This window comes from Gymnoscopelus microlampas (assembly GCF_963454915.1).
Source record: "Gymnoscopelus microlampas genome assembly, chromosome: 23".
NCBI lineage: Eukaryota > Metazoa > Chordata > Actinopteri > Myctophiformes > Myctophidae > Gymnoscopelus > Gymnoscopelus microlampas.
This window is the reverse complement of record NC_139960.1, coordinates 24,218,633-24,236,132: the sequence shown is the minus strand read 5'-3', so window position 1 is coordinate 24,236,132 and position 17,500 is coordinate 24,218,633. Positions and strand designations below refer to the sequence as shown.

General features: G+C 40.9%; 1 protein-coding gene across 3 annotated transcripts in view; it reads right to left on the bottom strand.

Moving 5' to 3' along the window:
- slc13a4 (solute carrier family 13 member 4) overlaps positions 1-9,378 on the bottom strand; it is a 29,805-nt gene extending 20,427 nt beyond the window's left edge. For 2 of the 3 annotated variants that reach the window (XM_084049329.1, XM_084049328.1), the window contains exons 1-2: positions 8,674-9,378; positions 613-741 (exon numbers count right to left, since the gene is read on the bottom strand). In XM_084049329.1, coding sequence (XP_083905455.1) covers positions 613-741; positions 8,674-8,796 — 252 coding nt within the window. In that variant the 5' untranslated portion in view covers positions 8,797-9,378. Of the gene's footprint in view, positions 1-612; positions 742-2,637; positions 2,692-8,673 lie in introns of those variants that run through there. The other variant, XM_084049330.1, reaches the window with a different exon arrangement.
- Positions 9,379-17,500: the final 8,122 nt, after the last annotated feature.

Sequence of the window (17,500 nt, the reverse complement as noted above, 5' to 3'; positions counted from 1 at the left end):
ACAACCTGTCGCGCCGCGACGTGTTGTGAGCTTGTGTAGATCAACTATTTTCTGGTGCGTGACACAATGCGCAACCAAGTATAAATCATGGGCACACCTGCTGCATTTCTGTCTAGGAAATAATAATAGAGAACACAGTGAAACATCTATGAATCACCATGAGTGATATGGTGCTCTGCTACGCTACGCTTTTTCTTATTTACTTCTCATGACACCCCAGATTGCAATTAACCTGATTTGAGGTTATAACCTGACTTTGTTTGACCTATTAAAACCGGGAAAGAATCTGTGTCATTTTAGATTTTTGAGTTGGCTATTCAAAAATAGCAGATATACAAGCTCACAACGCGACACTTTGTGCCGCGCTGCGAAAACCCGACCCGCGCATCACTACTGTGTTGCATATTATGCTTCCTTTCTCCCACACTCTTCTATCTTGAATAAAGGATTAAAGCAATGGATACATAATTAGTTCCATGTCCCAGAGCTTGTTTGCACATTGCTGTGTGAGATTTTGTCAGCAAGCCAAACTGAAAGATATAGCAAATTACATAATGTACATACAGACAGACAGACAGACAGACAGACAGACAGACAGAGTGTGAAACTCACCTCACTAGACTTCAGCACCCCAAACAGCGGGTAGAGGAAGGCTGGAACCAGAGCAGCAGCACCCAAAGGAACGGCTTCAGATACCCAGTAGACAGCTGTCACCATCAACACATATGCACAGCATGCCTCCTACATGACGCAAACAACAACAGGTAAGACCACAAAACATCTGCACATCAGTACATTGACAGCAATACTTCATTTTGGTTGGATATTTACCTTTTATTTGCCTGACACCCTTTGTAAATACTGTCAGTATTTGTGATTCAACTTGTACTGACTACAGCTAGACGTGCTGCAGACAGGTGAATCAACCTGTAATACTGCTCATCAACAAGTTTAATTTGAGCTAGATCTCCATTGAGAGTCAAACTTTCAATTTAACCACAGAAACCCTGGAGCACCTATGTACTCAAGAAATAATTTGAAAAATGTACTTTCTTTTCGAATTTCAGAAGCTAAAATAGCCGATCTACAAGCTGTGATATTTGTCATACAATGAACTATAACTGGTTAAAAATTGAATTCCCTTACTTACTCGCCACAGGCTTAAAAAATGTATGTTAATTATCAGTATATACTACAGCATATACTTTCACTGACAGGGGTTCCACGGGGATCAATACTTGAATGAATCCCCTCCTATTTTCCCTCTACACTAGATCTATATGCACACCTTCACAACTACACACATGAACGGACGCACGCACATGCACACACGCACGCACATGCACACACACACACACAAAGACACATGCTGTAGTAGAACACGCACAGATGCACGACTACACAAGTATGCATACTAACTAAATGCAGTACATGCAGGCGCACACACACAGAACAGGTACATAGATAGATAGTTGGTTGGATGGTTCACACACTCGAGTGTGAACCATCCCCATGGTCCCCATGTGAATATGGCAAATGGTACATTAATAATGTGGGTAGAACATGTTTGGCACTTGGAGCTTTTGCAATTGACTGAAAGCCCATTGTAAAATTTCTAAAATGTAAATTTACTGGTCCATACCCGGGGATGTGTGCAGTCAAAGTATTAACAGACTATGGGTTATGTGCTGTGCTGTACAGCAATAGTCCCAAACCTTTTTGGCCCCAAGGAGGACCGTTCCTCCCATGCATGCCGACGATAGCTCCCATAGCCCGAATTCTTTTACATAAAAACGCTAATTAACAGCTTACATTTTGGGAAAGGGAGCTTTTCCGTGCAGGCGTGCACATGCTAATGGCCATGTGCAAATGGCCATGTGCAAATACAGAGCAATTGCTCCAGCCACTGAGGAGAACCGGGCAGAAGAGATTTGGGGTACAGACAGAGGTTTGGGGAATTATTTTAAGGATATTGTTAGGATGTAAGGATTATCATTGTAAGGATTATAAGGATATTTATAAAACACAAAATCTCTGATAAGCATTATGCACAGTTTATAATTGAAGCTAGCGGATGACGGATTCAGAAGGCTGTTTTCCTGTGGTGTGTTGTGCAGTGCAGGTTGGAAGGCATTGAGGAAGAGAGGGTGAAGTGCCCCATCTGGCTTCACTTGACTTTATGACTGCAGTGATTTGACTCATCGTGGGTCATGTCTCACCTGTACCTGTCAGAGTTAGCCTTCCTCCAATCCATAATACCCAGACAGATGACTTCCTCTCTGGCTACCTCTCCTCTCTAGCACTGTGTGTGTGTGTGTGTGTGTGTGTGTGTGTGTGTGTGTGTGTGTGTGTGTGTGTGTGTGTGTGTGTGTGTGTGTGTGTGTGTGTGTGTGTGTGTGTGTGTGTGTGTGTGTGTGTGTGTGTGTGTGTGTGTGTGTGTGTGTGGCGCGCGCGCGCGCATGTGCATGTGCATGCACGTGCGCTCTCTCACTCTCATAAACTCACAATAAAGACGCCCACACACTCACAGATACATACATTCACTATACACACATCAACACACAGTATTACTGTAATCTGGTTAGTTAGGGCAATCAATCTGTAGCAATCAAATCACTGAGAACATCAACCATTTACATCACCACAAAGCATCATGGGTGCTTTACCTGCTCCGACCTCCACTCAACGGAAAATTTTAGGTCTGCTGGTACTCAGGCTCAGGAAAAAGAAACTGACCTTCAGGAAGGGATTTCTCTTCAAAATTCTGATACTGAAAAATGCATCTAGGGTTATCATCGGATATACAATAGAGAGTCGCACGCATGGCTGTCTGCGTCTCCAAGCTGTTTGTCTGGTCTCTTAGGTCTCGCTTCGCTTTCGGTTTGCACGTTGCAGTTAGGTTTCGCTTTCGATTTGCTTGTCGACACAAACGCCCGTGTTGCACTGAACGTCAACACACTCTGCTGTCTCTGTCTCCGCTGTGCGGGCCAGCTTACTAGATGGGAGCCCCGCGCAGCGGCTAGACGGGAGGGCCGCACAGCGGCCCGGACCTCTAGTATGAAACAATAGGACTTGGAAAAAGAAGAATCTCATTCGTTTACTCACAGCCTAGTCTGGAACTGCCACTATTTGAAAAACATTTTATCCATCCATCCTTGGATACTTGTGTAACATCTTGTTCAATATTTCCCACCGGTGGAGGTAATATTCTTTCTGTGGTGACTTGCCAATACATTAGAGCAGACAAAACATAGGACTTGCTAATCAATATTATGGGGTGGGGAATTCTCATGGCATCAATGGAGGTAACACAATAATGAAATAATTCCAGCCCTGAGCGCACCACCTCACATACCAACGATCTGTCCAACTTGGGTTTTCATTGCCCTACTTCCATTGACCTAGATTCAACCACAAGGTCTGCCAGGGATTATTTGACATTTATTCTAAATAGTTCTAATTTCACCCAGTGGATCTGTAACGGAGGTAGGGGGTACCTCCTGGTTATCAAAACTGCTGGTTGAGTAACTACCTTTGATAACCTCCAGTTAAAGAGGTTCACCCAAGAAAGTGTCAGTATGAGAAATGGTCACTGGATTTGCGGGGCCGACGGGACCTAACGTCTGGGCCGCTGGGACCCAATGTCAGGGGCTACGGGACCTGACGTCAGGGGCGACAGGACCTAACGTGTGGGGCGATGGGACCTAACGTCAGGGGTGACAGGACCTAACGTCTGGGGCGATGGGACCTAACGTCAGGGGCAACGGGAACTAACGTCAGGGGTGACAGGACCTAACGTCTGGGGCGATGGGACCTAACGTCAGGGGCAACGGGACCTAAGTGGCCAGACATACTTTGGGGCGACCGTTCCGACGTCGGCGGATTTGACCTGGGGCGACTGTGTTTTTGGGCGATGGTATTGTATTCATTTGAAGTACTTCACAAACGCACAGCACTTCAAAGAACACCTCTCTCTTAAAAGGACAAACTTAAAATGAAGAACTAAATGGAAACAAATGATGAAATGAAATGGACCGCTGGAAACAGGTGATACTAATGAAACAGTGCAGGCCGTTGCCTGGCAACTAAATAGGCCTTAATTACAGCCAGCCTATGGGGACTTTCACACAGGACATTTTCTGTTTGGTTATTTTTTTGCCTCGTGTTCATGACAAATGTACTTGACCACTTTAATTTTCACCCTGGCATCCCTGTTTTGTAGCATGTGGGAAAAAAATAAAGTGTTTAGAAGTGTTAAGAGTTCTTTTCTATACACGCCACGGGTATTTCTCTTTGGATTGAGCTGCCTCTGTGTGTCAGGCAATCAATCTAAACTGTCCTATAAAAAGTGTGAAAATACTGTATGGAAAAAGCTACAGGCTAGTGATGCACTTTAATTTGTTTTTATGGTTTTGATATTTTTGGGGGATTTTAGGTTGTTCTCAGTGGTTTTGTATTTTGTGAGTTCATGTGCGGTGCTGCGTGCTATGTAATTTATTGGTGGTATGTAATTTTATTGGACTATACATTTTTATTTATGTTGCAGGACCACATTGGAAATAAGTGTTTCATTACACTTTTATGTGTTTATCCTGGGTTTAAGTTATATTGTGATTACTTGTATTTCTTTTACCAAAATAAAATAAAATCAAGAAATGTGAAAACGGCTTTAGATTTTTCAAGAATTTCTAATAATGTAAAGTGCACTTGTAACAATGCAACTAAAAAGTGTGCTACTGATGTACAGTATAGTATCTTGTGTCAAGGGGATTTCATTAAATGATTCAATTAATAACCCCACCAGAGATTGCATTGATTAAACAGTATTTGCAGATAATTGTCAACTGTATAAACATTTGAATTTCAAGTACATTATGGCAGTTGACAATTTACAATTTTGTTGACTATATTCTGGCAATAATTGCATTGTAACAAAATCACCCATTTGTTACGTGACTACATTTGGTGGGCATTAAAGAAGTAATTCTCAGTTGAACATACTGTAGCAAATGAGTTGAAAATCCCTGTTGGTTTTGCACATTGATTAATGTGTCAGCTTCTTTCCCCATTTACCACATAATGGTGTCCAGTCAACATTTACTATCACACATCTAAGTCTTTCAGCCTGTATGTGTCCACATGGACGACCGTCGACCAACCAATAATACGACTCCTTCAGGAAATGAAAGGTCATCGAGGAATCTGCCAGATAATGGAATGAAATCATTCCTGGGCCTTTTATGAAATGTTACCGTGAGATAGACAACTGGACTCATAGAGGGCGAGAAACTGTGAAAGACTAACATACGATACAGAGAGACCGAGGGAAGGAGGGATAGGAAGGGTGGATGCAGACAGACAGGGATCATATATCGGTCTGATTCAGCAGAAATGTATCACATATCATTGGCCCTAGTTTATCTATAGATAACGTAGATTCCATCACCAAATGTTCAAATAGAAATCGACCACACATCAGTGCTTAGTTTGCATTGGCTTTTGCAATGCCTCTCTCCTGTGTCAGCAGAAAGGCGCAACATCACTGATGCAACTGTTGAGATAACAGGTGCTGTACTGAAGAGAAACAAGGCTTGTTCAGACTGCAGGAAAATCCTATTGGTTTCTCATATACAATCTTTAGGACTCTGTTACTTGCAAGCATCGCAAGTAACAGTTATATCTTGAGTTCTATTGTGCACACTATCACTTGTTGGTGACGCAGCGGCACAAACATGACACAAAGCTTGGCCAATCTGTGAAGCCGATACGTGGCCAGCCCAAGTTAATGAGGTGACTACATTTATGTGGAATGTCCTGGGTTCAAATCTGTTCTCTCTATCCTAAAGATAAAAACAAAATCAATGAAAATGATTCTGGTCAAATTCTTGCTTTGGAAAGCAATCACATGATTTAACCGTCACGTTGCAACATGTTCTGAGCTGGTACATCGGCTATTTTCAGCTAAGAGGGAAAAAAGGAAGGGGCCTATAGACGCCTGGGGGACTCTGGTCAACGGAGTACATTATAGGGTATAAGTGTTAACTCCATCTGCAGTCCAGTATAAAGTATCCAGTGGTTTTGAAGAATTTTCTTAATAAACCCCACACATCAAAGATATTTTTGAGTGACCAAAACATACAATAATAATAATAATAATAATAATAATAATAATAAGGGTAATAATAATAATAATAATAATAATCACAATATCCTAAATATCCACACTCTTTGCCCAATGGTTGTAGCCAAAGTAATTTGTATATTTATTTTTCTTAATGATTAACACTTTATTTTTTTACGCATAAAACAAACAGTACAAACATAAAACACTCAACGACACAGCATCATCAAGAATATTAAATGACCCAGCAGTCATTTGTATATTTCAAAATACAATCACATGAAACACAAGTGAAACACAAATAACTCCCAGGATTTGTGTTAAGACATGTTACTAAACTCATGATCCTGTTATCAATTCATTCGTGGACTACAGGGAAAAATGGAGTGGACCGACTAGGTTCTAGATAAAAACATAACGGCTATACGGTTATTTCGGGACAAATGATGTACCCACTTATCAACTCTATCGACTAATCCAAAAACAGGCAGGTTGAAAGAGATCTACAACTAAATGGTGCTTACAACCCCATGCATATGCATGAGTTGTCAAATGCACCTGACATCTGGCAAGGATCTTGTTGATTTGCTGATGGTGAAACCACTAATGGTGTTGGAGAAGAGAAGGAGGGAGAGAGTGATTGATTTGTCTTTTGCTTTCAGCTGATGTAAAGTCAATTTTGCACTCATTCGCAACCTTTAAACATTCTGTTTAATTTGCTTGCATCTCAGACCCCATTCTTTCTCTCCTGTCCACCACGTCTCTCTCTCCTGCTGTGGCATGACGCAGGACATGTCCAGCAGATGTTCTGCTGCAGCTGGACACAGTACCACTCCAAACACCAACACGCCCTCTGCACTTAGCTGGCTCTGACCAGACAAGGCTCCGACTTTGCTATGGCCCTGACACATTCCAGAGCCGGCTTGGGGTCCTGGCCCCCGCGGTTCTGAGGTGTTGTAAGGGACAAAATCCGGCAGAGCAGTAGATTGGTTACATAACTTAATTGCTTGGCATTTCTTTCTAGGAATTTGTCTTTCTTTCTTTCAAGGAAAAAGAAAGAAAGAAAGAAATGCTTTCTTTCTTTCTTTCTTTCTTTGCTTAATCTTAACATTATCTACTGTAGCAGCCTACTAATCCTCCAGTTGTCCTTGAAATGAAAACGTTTGAGAACCAATGCTGTGGTCAACAACAGCCTTTATTAAGTGGGGCCTGTGGATGCTTTTACGCAAGTACGTGCGCCACAGGCATGCGTAAAACCCAGCTTTTAAGGTAGGCTACACACTACCACATGACTGAAAATGATGCTTTGGTTCATTCAACTTTCAAGTGCAATTCGTGCACTATTCGCCTAAAACGTCTTGTCCTTTTAGACCTGGAATTTTGATGCAAGGACAAAGCAATTAACTGTCTCCACACACTCTCCATCTCATCAACATATCGCGACATCTCTCTTGGACACACACGAGTACCCAGCTGATCGGGACAGCTTGGGGACTGACACTGTCCCGGACCAAAACACAAGACAGTGTGTCCTTTTGATTGATTCTCTATCCGTCACACACACACACACACACACACACACACACACACACACACACACACACACACACACACACACACACACACACACACACACACACACACACACACACACACACACACACACACACACACACACACACACACACACACACACACAGCAAATCGGAGCCACCATCAGTGTCATAGCCTACACTCAAACCTGCTGAGCTCCTGTGTATCATTAAACTTCTGTCACATACATTGCGTCTCTGTCTATACTAACTACTAAATTAATTAATAGTGTCAGGCTACTTCATGTAACTGTCTGCATTGCCCCCTTTTTATTTATAGGCTGATGTACACTACTTTGGTCATTTTATTTGTTTAACCTAGATTTCTTACTCATTTGTGTTTTTACTCATTTAATGCAACTGTCACTGCCAGTGGTGGAAAGTAACTAAGTACATTTACTCTACGAATTACTGAACTTGTACAATTTTGAGGTTTTTCATTTTTTTACATTACTGGAGTATTTCTAATTTGCAGTACTTTTACTTCTACTCCACTACAGTACATCTCAAAGGTAAATATTGTACTTTTACTCCACTACAATCATTTGAAAACTTGAGTTACTATAGTTACTTTGCAGATTTGGATTATAATTACAACACATGCATTAACCACTTTAGCCTTATATAGTTCGGCTATTTGAAAATAGCAGATCTACAAGCTCAAAACACATCGCATAGCAACCAGTTGTGAGCTTGTAGATCTGCTATTTTCAAAAGATTTGTATGTAATTGAACTTGTGAAATGGGACATTCTGCATAATGAGTACTTTTACTTTTGGTACTTTGAGTAGGCTACATTTTGATGCCAATACTTTTGTACTTTTAGTAAAAGTACATTTTAAATACCGGACTTTTACTTGTAATTGAGTATTTCTAGATTGTGGTATTGATACGTTTACTTAAGTAGAAAATGTCAGCACTTTTTCCACCACTGGTCACTGCTTAATTTTTTGTACTCACGCTGGTGGGGTGGATGAGGGGCAGGGGCAGCAGTGACAGTGGGATCAGAACCACCAGGATCAGTTTCCTCGCCCTCCACATCTTCTTGATCAGGTCCATTCTTGCGGAGGCTTCGAGCCTCATGGGTGACGGACTGTGTCTGTGACCCCGTAGATGACCTGTCCTGCAGGTCGCTGTGTCCACAAACAATTCAGCAGAAACGGGTGCAACTTGTCGGTATTCTTCGGTCCTGTGCTGCCGTTCCCTTGCGTTGACACGGCTACTGCACTCCAGACACAGGAGGCAGAGGCATATAAGTCAATGAGATGGACTTGTGCGTTGAAACCACAGATCCTTTGGTGGAGTGATGGACAGGTGAACTTTCTTTTTCGTCTTCTTTTTTCTCAGGCCTAAGAACTCTTGCAGAGTCTCAACCACCTGTGCAGACCGATCTCTCCTGGAGGTGAGTGACCCTCAAAGTGCCGAGACTGGGTTTCTGCTGTTCCCCTAGTTCAATTTGAATGGTTCCTTGTGAAAGATTGAAAATAAGAAATAAAACATTCAACAAAAAATAAATAACGAATTTGGGTTGCTCCACCATGTGTGACAGACAGCAAAGTGGAACAGCAAAGACCTGTTCCAGCAGAAAGTGGAACAGGTCTGTCTGGGTCAGTGTGACACAGACTAGTTACTGTCTGTAGGTCTAAAAGGGTGTTTTTGGTTGAAAGCCCAGCCTGGCAGGTGTATGATCGTCGCAACGAGCCATAAACTGTTATATTTATGAGACCTTATGCTAATGATGACTGCTTATACTCCACCCAGCTGCCTCTCCACCAATCAGAGTGGAGAAGGTTTGTGCGCGCGTGCGTGTGCGTGCGTGTGTGCCTATTACAGCGTGTGTAACAACAACAACACTTAAATCAATGTTATCCGTTTTAAGTGCATTTTCATTGATAACGTGTTTGGAAAAACACTTGACTTGTCATCTTAAAAAACATGTCTCAGCTAAAACACGAGGTGTAAAGTAACATGTACTGTACTACTATACTTAAGTACAATTCTGAAGTATTTTTACTTTACTGGAATATTTCCAATTTTCTGTACTTTTACTTATACTCCACTATATCACAGAGGAAAATATTATACTTTTAATCCACTACAATTATTTGAAAACGAGTTACTACTTTGTAGATTTAGATTATTATAAAAAAAAACATACATTACCACAGCTTGTAGATCTGCTATTTTCAAACGATTTGTATACATTTTAAAACGTATGAAATTCTGCATTATGAGTACTTTTACTTTTGGTACTTTAAATACATTTTGATATCAATACTTTTGTACTTTTACGGAAGTAAATTTTGATTACCAGGCTTTTACTTGTTCAGTATTTATACTTTTACTTAACTAACAAATGTGAGTACTTCTTCCACTGATGAACTATGGAAGAGAGAAAGGGAGCGCAAATTCTGCTATTCGGCTGCTGCTCCATCGTGGAACGTGGCTAAACAGCGCCCTCCATGGCATTATTTGAATAAGTCCAACATACAGTACAACCTCCTCGACATGCAGGTAATTTTTTCCACCTTTGGCAAAACTATTTAGAAGTTATGTATGTTTACATGTTAAGTGGTATAACACTTTTCTGAGGTCTGAATTAACATCACGTGACAAGCGTCCAAATGTAGGCTACAATAAGCATCATTTAATTGGCAAAGCAACCAATTGTTTCACAGCTCTGCCTATAAGCTTTGAAATTGTGTAACAACTGGATTAATTGTTAGCTTTTGGTCTAAAAGCAAACACTATTGCGTGTTAAAATCAGGCAAATTAAAAGGATTATAGGAAAGTAGTAGGACTAGAGGAAAGTAGTAGCCTACAGGAAAACATTATAGCCTACTTTATTCTACTTTGTCTATTCAGACAGTGACCAGGAGCTGCATTTAGGTGAGAACATGCTTTTGGTGCAAGTAAATAGAGCATCTTAACACTAGATAGAAACAATCAATGAGGGGTTATCAATACAGCATCATGACCCATGGTGTGTGTGTGTGTGTGTGTGTGTGTGTGTGTGTGTGTGTGTGTGTGTGTGTGTGTGTGTGTGTGTGTGTGTGTGTGTGTGTGTGTGTGTGTGTGTGTGTGTGTGTGTGTGTGTGTGTGTGTGTGTGTGTGTGTGTGTGTGTGTGTGTGTGTGTGTGCGCGCGCGCGCGTGCACGGCTGTATATGTTTTTGTGAACAGGCCACCTCTACATCGGCCCATTGATATTACATAAGCCAATTAATGTTGCCTAATTCACCTTAAACCTCTTTGCATCTTAACAGAGTACAGGCTTCATTCATGCAGTTCACAGACCAAACACATTTTAGATTGAATAACATCTCACATAGGCACCATTGATTGAAGTGTGCGTGCGTGCGTGCGTGCGTGCGTGCGTGCGTGCGTGCGTGCGTGCGTGCGCGTGTGTGTGTGTGTGGGGTGGGGGCACACATACACTTGTCTTGTGTACTGTAGGCAGGTTACGTTTCAGAATAGGAAATATCATTCTTTTAATGTTATTAGAAGAATGTTTCACAGAGGTTCAATATGAAACTGCTGTACATTTGTCCAGTTGGTGTATTTACTGTATCAGCCCTGTTCTGAACAGAAGCAGTCAGGCCTTTCGAGAGTTTTGCTTTTGAGATTTTCAAGTGGGCTCTGATCCATAAATGCTTGGAAACTGCTATATGGTCATGTTCCACCCACTAATTAATCATGTCACCTCTGGGTGACTATATACTGTATGTGGTACACAGCTCTCGAGTTTGACCTAACGAAGTCCAGGCTCGAAACACTCTCATTGAAATGTGTTGGAGTATGTGAATGCGCAGGTTCTATTCTTTTTCCATAACTCAGTCTGAGATGGTCCATTTGGTTAATTGTAACCAAATGGACCATTATGGGTGTATTTGTTACATTATTTGTACACTCTCAGAGTTCAATTAACATTGAGGGTTTTGCTGTGTACCATGAGCTTAGTTCATGGTACACATCATGATTTGTGTGCGTGGGAACTCATTTTAAACAAGCTTAGTGCTTTTATGAGTTATCCAGTTTAGTAGCCCTTGAATTGTGAATTGTACTTCCATGTACTGTTTCTCATGTCTTACTAAATAAAGTACATCCATCAATCAAAGCTTATTAGACTTAGACTTAGGCAGATGCATCTTTTCATGCTAACAGCTGAACTAATCCACTCATGGTGGATTAGTTCAGCTGGTTTTGGTTTCACCGCCGGTGAAACCAAAACCAAACCACACCTCTTATCCGGTGAATCACTGGATGATAGGCAGACTGGGCCAGCCTCTTGTTTGGGTGTTCAGTGACCCACTCTACTACTCTACTCTACTGTGTGTGTGTGTGTGTGTGTGTGTGTGTGTGTGTGTGTGTGTGTGTGTGTGTGTGTGTGTGTGTGTGTGTGTGTGTGTGTGTGTGTGTGTGTGTGTGTGTGTGTGTGTGTGTGTGTGTGTGTGTGTGTGTGTGTGTGTGTGTGTGTGTGTGTGTACTGTATGTATGTATGTATGTACAGTACAGTATGTGTGGTTTGTGTCTACTGTCTGTACTCTATCTTCATTGTAAACTGCAATGTGGTAAAGAAGTGTAGAGTAGCAGTGGCATCCTACTGCCACAAGGTAGTGCTATAGGAGAATTGTTGCACTGAGCATCCAACATTGTAAATTAATATCGCTTTTAACTTGGAGCTCATGACAGCCAGCTCGTAAAATGTATTATCTTAAATAAATGTAATTATTGAAAATGTATTTGACATGAGAACATATTCACATACTATTTACAGTTGAACATCATCCCTCATTTGAATAAATATATATCTTTGAATAATGAAACACACACAAAGACGACAGTGGTTCTCAAACATTTTCAGGTCATGGTGCAGACCCCCATTTGAAAAGATTTTGTGACAATTGAAGATGTTTCAATATTTTTCAAGAATTAGATTTTTCAATATTTTCTATATATTTTGAAAATAGCTGGAAAATAAAAATAGGACTTAAGTGTTTAATCTGTTTCCCCACTTTGGACCCATTGGAACCCCATATTAACCTGTGGTTAATCCTATACACCCGTCTTTAGTTGTGTCCATTGGGCTAGAATGGCTGCATGGCTTCCTCCAATTAATTGTTTTCATTTTGCATGCAGTCATCAAAACATTTATAGTACTTTTGTACCACTAAAGATTCAGGCAAAAATTATTCATAACGCAAGCTTAAAGCTTTCAGTTAGACCTGTGTGGTTAAACATCAAGGGAATTGTAGTACTGGGTATAGTGAAATAAAGACAAACTTAACACAATAATACACAACAAAATAAAATAAATAACAGTAGAGATAAATGCCATGTAAACAGGCTACGGCCATCATATAACATAAAATATATAGAATGAGAATCTATTATAATGTATTCAAAAACCTCCTCATTTAGACATCCATTTTATCTGCTTAAATATCAAATGAAGGACACTTTGACTTTGTATAAATAATCTACCACTAGCTGCTGGCAAATGGAAAGACAAAATCTAAGCTCTGGTTTCTAAGTTGATTTATTCTTAGTTAGTTGCGTGCAGGTGTCTCACCTAAAATAGCCTTTCTTCAAGCTCACGTGTCCCAGTGTGACACGAGCTTGCAGATCTGTTATTTTCAGTGCGAGAAACAATGCAATCAAGTAAAAATCTGACTTTATATTTAACACTCGATTTACATGTCAGTATGTTGACAACGAGAGGAAGTTGGGTTCCCATCGAAAAGGAAGTAACGGATGATCAGTCAGATTCATATCATTAAATACGTTCTACATTGCCTTTTTTCAGGCCAAAACAAGTCTGGTTCTTAATTAACTTGCACGGCTAAAGGATAGAAATAATATGAAAATGAATTGGCACACACATGTCTTAAAAGCTTGTGTAGGAGCCAATTGTCATTGTTTTATTTTGAGTAAATTCATGTATTTCAGTGTCATGTGTGTCTAAAAAGATCTAGCTGACCTGACCTGATAATCTGTTTGATGTTTAAATAGGGCCTAATCAGTCTAGTCTTTGGTGCACCTGTGTATAAATGTGACGATGTCACAGCCTTTTAAATCAGTTAATTGGCGTCAGACACTGTGCACTTGACTCTGTGTTTTCTTTTGTGTTTTCTAAAGTAAAACCTTTTAAAAGAAAGTTATTTTGTCTTGTCGTTCGCGTACGAATACTGTTTTGTGTTTTTGTGAGGTCTACTCCACCAAGTGGTACATTTTTAGAAGAACTAATCGGAGTGCCATTACAGCTTGAATCCAAATAGAGGATCCCCTCGGCTTTGATGTTGTTTTGTTATTATTAATGACTTCTTTGTTTATGTTTGTATGTGTTACTCAAGGTTACTTTATTTTGTGTCAATTCAATTCACTTCAAAGGGGCTTTATTGGCATGAGAAAACATACGTTTATATTGCCAAAGCAAAAGTAGAACAAAACTATTTAAAAAACAACAACGTAGGTACAATTAAATGGGTATAAAGACATGTGTAAATAGAGCTGTGTTACATTACATTACAAAACCATACAATTTGTGCATTTGCTGTTAGTTAGCTTTGGAAAAACATTTGAAAAAAATGGCATCAATAATATTACAATGTTTTGCAATCACTTCACTGTGTATAAAACCTTTGGGACAAATAGCAGTTTTCATATGTATACTGTATAACGGTGCTCTGTATTATGCTGGGCAGAATGTCACATTGCTTTGGTTTTCTCAGACTCAGGTTAAAAGATATAGGAACATATTTAACCCTGAGAGTGCAAAAATGTACCTACTGTAGAGTAGTCAGCGAGAGTTAAATCAACCCTCAGGATTTTACGATGTACTGTTTGGACCTGTTCAGCACAATCCTAGTGCCTCGTCATCCACTGACTAGCATTGCTGACAAAGTCGGATGAAAACTGCTCTGCTCAAGGGCAGGTCAGGGGCATCTCAACAGTGGTTGCTCAGGGAGGAGGATTATCTTGCTGATTCCTTGATCCCACCCAGATTTCCCCAACCAGCTGCGTTGGGGATTAAGGGTATGGTTTACACATACAGTAAGCTTCAGCTTCAGCTTCCCCGTTCACTTCCATTCTATGGGAGCAAAGGGGTGGAGTTTCCCGTGGCGTCGCGTTGACAGCGTTGACACATGTGGCTTTCAACGCTTCTGAAGCTTAGAGTTCAACATTGGTGAACTTTGACCGGGCGTCAACCAATAAGAAACAAGCGTTGTGTTTGCCCCCCTTGGCATGAGTCGGCTGGCATTTCGCTTGTACTGTAGTCAAACCCGTCACTGGCCCACAACCCACAAAACAACATGGACAATTGCCACGTCTGACACTTAAGTGGTTAACTCATCATGTTTGGGTTCCAGGCAGACACCAAAGTTCTCTTTTGGGTCTTGAACACTTTCTCTAGTCTAGACAGTGGTCTGAAATGTTTTCATTTCAAGGACCCCCAGTTTGGTATGCATTACCAAACTCTAGAGTGGCCGCCATATACACTGTGGGACATAGGGATGACCCCTACACTGTGGCTGCCGTGTCACAGCTCTATGGTCACAGCCAGAATTCAACACTTCCGCCCCCGGTGGAATCCAAACATTTGAACAACACAGATTTATACCTATTACATATTAATTTGGGGGTCCTTGTCATGACCTTTTTGAGAACCACTGGTTTAAACAATAATCAATACATTTGGAAGCAAGCCCAAATAAGCAACTACACTTTAAAAACAAGCCCAAAAAAACAGAGCCCGCAACCACCAATATTTACAAGCGACTTTACAGAAAAACAAGCCCAAAGTCGCTTATAATAAGCGAACATGGCAACACTGTCAATGAGTCTTTATTTCTCCATACATGTATGCACTGGTGACATCCACAGACATCATTGTTGTATTTTAAGGGAACATAAGGCAGTAATAGGGAGTCAGTAATATGGGAGCATAAGGCAGTGGCGAGTCAGTAATAAGGCAGCATAAGGCAGTAGGGAGTAAGTAATAAGGGAGCTAATAAGGCAGTAGGGAGTCAGTAGTAATGGGGCATATAAGGAAGTAGGGAGTCAGTAATATCAGAGCAAAATAAACTCATCAAAGAAACTGCTTACTTCACACTGTGTGATTTTGTTTTTTGCAATTCGAACCCTGGACACATCACATGTTACATATCATATATCTTTTACGGCTGTGTATGTAGAGAGAAGCTATGAGCTATTAGCTAGATCACCAGAGAAGTTATGAGGGTTGATAAAATATGCATGCATGAATGAGTGTGTGCATGCATGCTGTGTGTGTGCTTTCTATCCGCATGTCTAACCCTAAAATATAATATATCCTTTATTAAAATTGGCTAATGGGAGGGCAGGCAGGCCGGCCGGCCGGTGGGCGGACCTCTGACGTCACTCTGAAACAGCCATAACCTAGGAGTTCCCAATGCAGCTACACCCAAATATGGAGTGTTGTCTAACCTCAATGTGTCGTCATGGCATCAGGCACAAACAGCCCCATATACCGATGACATCAGCAATCTCCATATATGGGCATGAAAGGGACAAGGACTGACAGATACAGAGATCCGGTTGTCCAGAGCCGCAGATCTGACCGATATGCCCATATATGGTCATATGCATATATGTGGGGCCTAGCGACTTCAAACTCGAGTTATAGGATATCCAGTTATCCAGAACCACCGTTCCAACCAATATGCCCATATATGAGCATTTCAATACATGGGCATATACTGATGACATCAGGGATCTCCATATATGGCCATAAAAGGGACAAGGACTGACAGATACAGATATCTCCATATATGGGCACAAAGGGACACAAACAGACGGATACTCTGACAAAGCCCTCAACACTATGCCTCAGACATATTGGTCGGATCGGCCAGTAGCGGCCAGAACTCTAGATGTGAGGGCTGCATATAGTGGCCCGAACCTCTAGTATTTTAAATATGCCTTAAAACATTTGCTGAGGTATTAGGTATTATTGACAGGGTGTTAAAGTCTTTCTATTCATCTGTTATTACTTGTAATTACATTGCATGTAATCCAAATAGGTCTGAATACTGGTTCAATGTACAATCATAAATATTATCCATAATAACTACTGTATGCAGTTAACCTAATCATAAGTGAGATTTGGTTTCAGAGAATTATGTGTGTTTGCTGAGTAGACTTGGGTGTAGTTTTAATATCTAATTTATGTTGGTTTCAAAATAAAACTCAAAGTACTCCATGAAGTTCCGCGTAGAAATAGAGCACCGAAGTCCTGACGTCACTGCCAGTAGAGGGCGCTTTCCGCAGGTTCATGGCTTTACTTTTTGTATTGATATCCTCATTGGGGAATCTTAGATCGCTTCATATAAGAACTGTGTTCCAAAAATAAACACACCACCCTGGCGTTTTTACTCATATGGTATGGATATGAAGCATCAACTGAAGGTGTAAATGTACACATTTACCCAAAGAGTAACACAATATAAACACTAGAAACGAGTCAAACAACCCAAAGACTACATTTCCCATGAACGTGCGTGCGTGCTCGCGTGTGTGCGTGCGTGCTCGCGTGTGTGCGTGTTAAAGCTGGATGTCTGTGTAATATGATAAAGCCTATCTTGGATAGCTCTTTGGTCAGAATGTCCATGTTAAAACATGAATAATAGATCACATAGGGCCCTAAAATAGGAGAGAGAGAGAAAGAGAGAGAGAGAGAGAGAGAGAGAGAGAGAGAGAGAGAGAGAGAGAAAAGAAGAATAAGCAGAAAAATTGAGGTAGAGATTGTTG